Source organism: Mus caroli, chromosome X (genome assembly GCF_900094665.2).
Source record: "Mus caroli chromosome X, CAROLI_EIJ_v1.1, whole genome shotgun sequence".
NCBI lineage: Eukaryota > Metazoa > Chordata > Mammalia > Rodentia > Muridae > Mus > Mus caroli.
The window spans coordinates 68,496,666-68,504,523 of NC_034589.1; the positions used below are offsets into that span (position 1 = coordinate 68,496,666).

Here is a 7,858-nt window from a genome sequence, read left to right on the forward strand (position 1 = left end):
GAGAGAGAGAGAGAGAGAGAGAGAGAGAGAGAGAACCCTAGCTACGACTGCTGGGAGGATAAACTAACGTACAGCTCTTCTCACTTTTTCCTTCCAGGAACATTGACCATGCGTCCCCTGTGGCTACTCACCTTGCTGCTGGCCCTGAGCCAGGCCTTGCCCTTTGAGCAGAAGGGTTTCTGGGACTTCACCTTGGATGATGGGCTGCTCATGATGAATGATGAGGAGGCTTCAGGTTCAGACACCACTTCAGGTGTCCCAGACCTGGACTCTGTCACACCTACCTTCAGTGCCATGTGTCCTTTTGGTTGCCACTGCCACCTGCGGGTTGTTCAGTGTTCCGACTTGGGTGAGTCACTAGGCAGTTAGGGTAAGAGTGTACAGAGAAGCACAGGCCCTGCCTGGGAGCCCCTACTAAAAAGAATACATTTGCTATCCTGTGAGATGGGTTTAAAATTGTAGGAGTGGGGAGGTTGAGTCACCACAGGCTGAGGTGTATGAGGGTGCTCAGAGTCCCTGCATTTCTCCCAGTGTCTGTGTGTGTCCATATGCATGTATGTACCCACCCCCTTTACACCAGCTGTGACAACAGACTGGATGAGCCAGGCTTATGCTGGTGATGGTGCTGGCCCCCAGGTCTGAAGACTGTGCCCAAGGAGATCTCACCTGACACCACACTGCTAGACTTGCAGAACAATGACATTTCTGAGCTTCGCAAGGATGACTTCAAAGGCCTCCAGCACCTCTATGTAAGCCTCCTCCTGCCTCCTGCCTTTTCTGAGGAGCCAGGAGGAGTTTGGTGTTCCTATGACTTGGAAGAAGGGTACTCACAACTGAGGTTGGGAAGAGGGGTGGGAACCAGTGGAGTCCTGAGATAAGTCTGGAGCTGGCTGGAATGAGAACGCCCAAAACCATGCATTATATGTATGGGTATAAGACAAAATCTGTCAGGTCCCATTTTTTTTTGACAGAAATCTTTGCGTTTTGTTGACTCATCTGAACAACACAGAAAGTGTATTCCATTGTAGCTCTTAGAGAAACTGTCTAGCAAAGTATGCTAGGCAGTGATGGCATTACCAGGGCAGCTTGGAGCTAACCTCAGCTCCTTGCCCTACACTCTACTCACCAACACAGACTGATCTCCATGAGACCATTAAAGGTTCAGATGTTTCCCAAGTGCCATCAGTAGCAAGTTCAGGAGGCAGAGGAAAGGGAAGGTGGAGTGGGGGGCTGGGGTGCTCACCTTGGTTGCCTGCCCTGCTTTAGGCCCTGGTCTTGGTAAACAATAAGATCTCCAAGATCCATGAGAAGGCCTTTAGCCCTCTGCGGAAGCTGCAAAAACTCTACATCTCCAAGAACCACCTGGTGGAGATTCCTCCCAACCTGCCCAACTCCCTGGTAGAGCTACGAATCCATGACAACCGTATCCGCAAAGTGCCCAAGGGCGTGTTCAGCGGGCTCCGGAACATGAACTGCATTGGTGAGACTAGTCTGTACCTTAGCATCAGGCATAAAGGAGACAGGTAGAGGATATCTCTTTCAGCCAGGGCAGCTGGGTCCTGGGCTGTTCCATGTAGTCATGGAAAAGCCCTGTGTGCCTCAGAATGTTCCAGATGTTTGTTTTGGGACATGAAGAAAAAGACTGTGGTGGCTATAAAGGCTCAGTTGAAGAAAGAGTCTCAAATATAGTTTTAAAAAGACCAGTATGTTTCTGAAAAAAAAAAAAAAACCCAATATGGGTAAAAGGAAGGTATAGGACACAGACTGGACTGAGAGAGAAAGGGAGAAGGGCAGTGGACCACCACAGCAGCAAACGTTGGATGGCTTTCTGGAAGCCCTGACTTTATTTCTGGGTCCCCACAGTTTCCTCTTGCTTCCCAGCTCCCAAAGGCCAAGAATAGTGGCAGAGGCCTTGAGCTAGTCATGCGGAACAGCTGGAATTTGTAGTTAGCGGTGCAAATTCACAACCTGCTTTCTATGGAAGTGGGAAGAACAAGCAATCAGCAGAGCTCCAGTCCAGAAAAGAACAGGCTTTGGTGGTGATTGGCTTCAGGGCTCACAGGACTTCTCTCCTAGAGATGGGCGGGAATCCCCTGGAGAACAGTGGCTTTGAACCAGGAGCCTTTGATGGCCTGAAGCTCAACTACCTGCGCATCTCAGAGGCCAAGCTCACTGGCATCCCCAAAGGTAGGAGAGTGTCAATACCCAACTTCCACAAGCATTGATGGGCCTTGCACAGTGTACTTGAGCAGACAATGGGCCTTTTATCTGCCCCAGACCCTGCACTTACTCCCAGTATGTTCTCTTCTGGGTAGATCTCCCTGAGACCCTGAACGAACTTCACCTGGACCACAACAAAATCCAGGCTATTGAGTTGGAGGACCTACTTCGATACTCCAAGCTGTACAGGTGGGGTTGAGGCAGCCCTTGGGGGCTGCAGGGATCCATTAGCAAATGGGGCAGGTTATAGGGTGGCACCCAGGTCCCTGTGCTCTATCCCAGAGTCCTCCTCTCCCCTAGCCTCTGACGACCTCTAATTCATTTACCTTCAGGTTGGGCTTAGGCCACAATCAGATTCGGATGATTGAGAATGGGAGCCTGAGTTTTCTGCCTACCCTGAGGGAACTTCACTTGGACAACAACAAGCTGTCCCGGGTGCCTGCTGGCCTCCCAGATCTCAAGCTCCTCCAGGTGAGAGCTGGTTCTCCAAGACTAGATGGGGAATTGTAGAAGGCCCATTCTCTGCACCAGCCTCTTAACTGCCTGGATCTCCTGTCTCCCTTTATAAAGGGGCACAGGGTAGAGAGCTGAATAAGACCTAGATTCACTTTTGGGCCTCATGTACTCATCCAGGCCTCAGTGGAACAGTGTCTACTTCGTGTTTGCGGTTGGGAAGAGGAGTCTCCTTCCAAACACATGAGCAAACTAGGTCTTTCCCAACCTTACTCTGGACTTCAATTTTATTTATGTTTTATTTTATTTATTTATTTACTTATTTAAGCTCAGATCCATTCATAATGGTAGAAAGCACATTCATCCTCCTCTAGGGCAGCACTTCCCATACCAGGCTAAGAGCGCCCTCTAGTGGCCAGTAACCTTTCTATCACCAGGGAGCTCCTAACCTAAGGCACCATCTTTCCTACACAGATATCATGTCAAGATCAATGTTTGCTTTGTTTTACAGCCTCATTCTACCAAACACAGCCTCCACCCCACCCATCCCAACTCACCACTCGTTTATACACTGCACTTGAGCCCTTGATCCTGACCTGAGTCCAGCCAAATACCTGTGCCCTAATCAGAGCTTACACCCACTAACATACTCCGCTATGCCCTCCTCTCAACCCTGAGAAGAATCACCTTCAAAGGGTAACTATGAAATGACACTAAGAAGTGATTGATGGGATCCTATGTGAAGGCAGGCATGACCTTTCTACCCTCCATCTTGCCTACAACTTACAGCAACTACCCAGGCTAGGACAGATTGGGATGGGTGGTCTGTGTCACTGATCCTTGGACAAAAGCCTCAGATACATTCCCTCTGCCCCCAGGTTGTCTATCTGCACTCCAACAACATCACCAAGGTGGGCATCAATGACTTCTGTCCTATGGGCTTCGGAGTCAAGAGGGCCTACTATAATGGCATCAGCCTCTTCAACAACCCTGTGCCCTACTGGGAAGTGCAGCCTGCCACCTTCCGCTGCGTTACTGACCGCCTGGCCATCCAATTTGGAAATTATAAGAAGTAGAGGCAGTGATAGCCACCATGGGTGGCCTTGGTGAGAGTCTCTGAGGAACATAGCCAGATGAAGAAGCAACACCTTTGTTCCCCAATATTAACTCACTGCCCCACCACAGCTTCCCCCTGACTCCTAAGCATGCATATATGCACATGACCTGGCCCTCTCACCCATTCCCCTCAACCTTTGAAATTTAATATTCACCAACCATGTCCACTCAGAGACTCCCTATAAATCTTTCTTCTTGCTCATCCTGAAACTCAGATGGTTTTGGCAAGAGGGGCTAGGAAAGAGGGATAGAACACACTGCCACAGCCACTGTTCCATCCAGGCATGTGTTCCTCCTCTTCCTTGCCCATGTCTGACTTCCAGCTCTCCTGGGCTCTGCTTGCTGCCCTTATCCTCTGGTGTTCTCTCTTCAGCAAGTTCACTACCTGTCAATCCCAGCTACAACCTGGCTGTACTAATTTCTGGATCTTTCCCTCTCTCCAACCCTGTTATGCTTCCTGGCACTTTTCTTCCTTCTGGAGTTATTGACCTGTTCCCTTCCATCTCTGGACCTAGTTCATATTTCTCCATCTTTGTCTCTTTCTGTATCTCCTTGCCTATATCTCTGTCTGTCTCTATTTCTGTCTCTGTCTCTGTGTATCTCTCTATCTTTGTATCTGTCTCTCTCTGACACCACACACACACACACACACACACACACACACACACACACACACTGATCATCTGCCCCAGGCTGCTTTCTGCTTCACAGGTCTCTAGCCAGTCCCTGCACAAACAAATATGGGGCAACTATCTTCCTGATTACCCTACCCAGCACTTGACCCCCAACCCTGGAGGAAGCTGGAAGGTGGAGGCCCAGAATCCTGTCCATATTGTCCAGGAAAAGGTTCATACTCTGCTATCAAGATAAGGATCAAGGAGCTTCCTAGCCCCTGGAGAGGCTCAGCAGGCCACCAGAGCCCCCAGAACCAGTTTGCATTGGCCCCTGCCCTCTTCCCAAGATGGCTAGGTCCCCTCCCTCACCCCTGGGTCCCTGCTGTGGTAGGAGGTGATGCACCCAGCAAGAGGGAGTGCTGCTTATGAGGTCAGTTGTCTCTCAATTAAAGAAACACTGTGCAATATGACTCTGTGTGCCAGTTCTTTGAAACATCACTGGGCATCAAGAGAAAAGCAGAGGTGAAACAAGGGCCTCCTCAGGCCACCTCAAAGGCTCTGCCTTTCCATCCCCAGTTTACATCATTATGCTTCCTCTTCACTGTTGCCCTTGCCTGTAGAAGAAGGCCCTTCTCACCCTCAGGTCCAGAACTATAAAAGCACATCCCAAATGACCAGACATAAGGCCTAGGCCCTATCTGCTTTCCTCTCCTTTCTTAGTCCTTCCATTGCCTCAATTTCTCTTAAGCTGGACTCAAAAAGCAAGCCACACCTGAGGTGTCATCTGTCCTCCCAGAGTAGAGCATTTGTCAAGGAACTGCTGGCTATGGGATACCAACGTAGGTCCCACTCCTTTTACAATGGGAGCTTCAATACCCCAGCAGAGAGAATTCTGTCTGCCTATCTAGATGGAATTTTAAAAAAAAGTAATGCCAAAAACACTGTTGTAGTCTGGGCTATGACTAGTATCTGTGCTAACACTAGGAAAGGGCAGAGGGGAGGAGCCTTTGGCCTTAGGCAGTATATTGGTACAGCTACTTGGGTCAACCTGGCTTGCCTTCCCACCAGTACTACATAGATCCCTGAGAGATGAGAGCAAGTTGCAGCTAAATCCTGACGGAGGCTCCAGTTCAGGTCCATGGATGCATGTCCACTAGGGTCACAAGCTGCCCTGGAAAGTAATAGACCCCCAAAGGACTGAAGTGGCCTGGGCTAAGTGGGCCCTTCTGCTCAGGTCATGGGAACTGGGGCTTCCCTATACAGCAACAGCCAGGCAGCAAAAATAGAGCACAAAGACCAGTATGAGTGACAGGCCAAAAGGGGTGCACCCAGAGACAAGCTTCTGGCTTCTCACACACAACTATACCCTTCTAGCCTGGCAATCCAGAGCACCCAATGTCCCCAGGTTTCTCCTTTTGGGGGTGGGAGGCGCCACTCGGTGTTGTGGCCCAGCGATAGAATGTCACCCAGCAGCATCATAGCACTATTCTGGGGCATGTGCTCCACAGCCTGGCAATCTCTGCTGAGCTGGGCAGACACAGGGCAAGGGCACTGGCCAAAGGCCAGGAGTCAGGGCCTCAATCCGGTCCCCATGCTGGTAGTAAGGAGGAGCAAGCAGCAAGGAGACCTGATGGAAACAGAAAGGTGAAGCCCTCAGTGTGTTTCTCTGAGTGGGGGTGTTCTGGGGGGCAAGATTCACTTCAACAGGTCTCCCTTCCCTTCCTGTCCCTGTCCTTGGCTATTCACTTTTTTTTTTTTCAATTGTCTCTCTCTCATTTCAGAAAAGTTTACAAGGCCCAGTAGGGCAGTGCAACCACCACCAGCTGAGGGGACAAGTGTTACATAGGTGTTAAATTCAGAGAAAGGATTCCACAGACAGCTCCACACTATCTAGATCAAAAGGTGTAAGGCCCCAGGCAGGAGCCCATGAGACTGGTAGGCCATGGTTAAAGGTGGGCTCCATTTTCAGAGCACTTGGTTTTGGCTAAAGGGATAAATTTCTCTGTCTTGTGACTGGAGAGATGGCTCAGCAATTATGAGCATTTGCTGTTCTTTCAGAGGGCCCATATGTGGTTTCCAGCACCCACATTGGGCAGCTCATAACCAGGGGATCCAAATCTCCTCTTCTAGGTACCAAATGCCTTCTTGTGTGGACACCAGGTTTGCATGTGGTGCACATACATATACTTGGGCACACACAAATGCATAAAAATAAATAATCATATATATATTCTGCAACTTCACTTTAGTATTGAGTATATTTCAAGTTATTAGACAATAATGAACTGGAAAAAAAACCACAGTGAAACCAGGAGTGGAGGTGCACACTTAATACTAGCACTTGGGAGGTAGAGGCAAGAGAATCAGGAGTTCAAGAATGACCTTGGTTACATGAGACTTGATCTCAAAAAAGCGCACAGTTATATTAAAATAGTCACCTACTGTCCTTTTCATTGGGTTGGAAGATAGGATTCTATCCTGGGCACTGGCTTTGGTCATAGGAAGCTCCATGGTGGTGATTCTATAGAGCACAGAGGACAAGTTTCAGCCCAACTTGTGAGTACCTGGACTTTGGGAGAAACTGAGTGAGGAATGAAAGGAAGAGTACATTGCAGGGTCACGGCACTAAAGCAGCCTGATGTGCTGAGCAGGGGGAAATGTGGTAAAGGGGAAAGAGCTGTGAGCGCCAGAGTTACCAAAGACAGTGGGCATGTTCATATGGGGCTCAAAGCAGAGGTCAGCTGGGCAGCCATCAGACTGGTGAACATTCACATGTGAACACATGAACACACTGAGACAAAAATGCATAGATGCACTCACAAGCTTGTGCATGGACATGCATGAATATGTGCAAACATATATGAGCACATATGCACAAAGAGCAACATACATGCATACAAACACAAATTAACACACACACAAGTACACACAAATACATACATATATATATATGTATATATATATATATATATATACACATATATACATATGCACATACAAGCCTGTGTGTGAAGACAAAAGCTTATGTGCATAATGTGCATAAAAACTTAAGAAAGAACACACTAATGATATACAATATTGACACACATGTGTGCATGAGCATACATAAAACAAACATATACCTACATAGGCATGCCCATTCATGTACTGCATACAGAGCAACACACAAATAGACACATGAGCATGTAGAAGTACATACACAGATGCATAGTAATGTACCATTGGAAACAGCTGTTCTATAAACAGGGTAGCTGCCAAAGAGTGGCCTTTGAGAGGCATGGGGCTGGGAAAAGGAATTTTTTTCTGAGCACTTACTACAGGTCAGGTGCCTTCTGCATTCAGTGTGCCCCAGCTGGAGCCTAAGCCAAATTCTACTGCTTAGGTTTAAACAAGTCGGATCTTGCAGAAAGGGCAATTGGCCAGGTATCCTAAACCAGGCCTAGATGGAAACAGCG

At 48.5% G+C, this 7,858-nt stretch overlaps 1 protein-coding gene across 1 annotated transcript in view; it reads left to right on the forward strand.

Moving 5' to 3' along the window:
* Bgn (biglycan) overlaps nucleotides 1-4,873 on the forward strand; it is an 11,913-nt gene extending 7,040 nt beyond the window's left edge. Inside the window, exons 2-8 of the mRNA XM_021153601.2 lie at nucleotides 98-349; nucleotides 637-749; nucleotides 1,267-1,480; nucleotides 2,077-2,187; nucleotides 2,316-2,409; nucleotides 2,553-2,691; nucleotides 3,552-4,873. Coding sequence (XP_021009260.1) covers nucleotides 109-349; nucleotides 637-749; nucleotides 1,267-1,480; nucleotides 2,077-2,187; nucleotides 2,316-2,409; nucleotides 2,553-2,691; nucleotides 3,552-3,749 — 1,110 coding nt within the window. The 5' untranslated portion in view covers nucleotides 98-108 and the 3' untranslated portion in view covers nucleotides 3,750-4,873. The remainder of the gene's footprint in view (nucleotides 1-97; nucleotides 350-636; nucleotides 750-1,266; nucleotides 1,481-2,076; nucleotides 2,188-2,315; nucleotides 2,410-2,552; nucleotides 2,692-3,551) is intronic.
* Nucleotides 4,874-7,858: the final 2,985 nt, after the last annotated feature.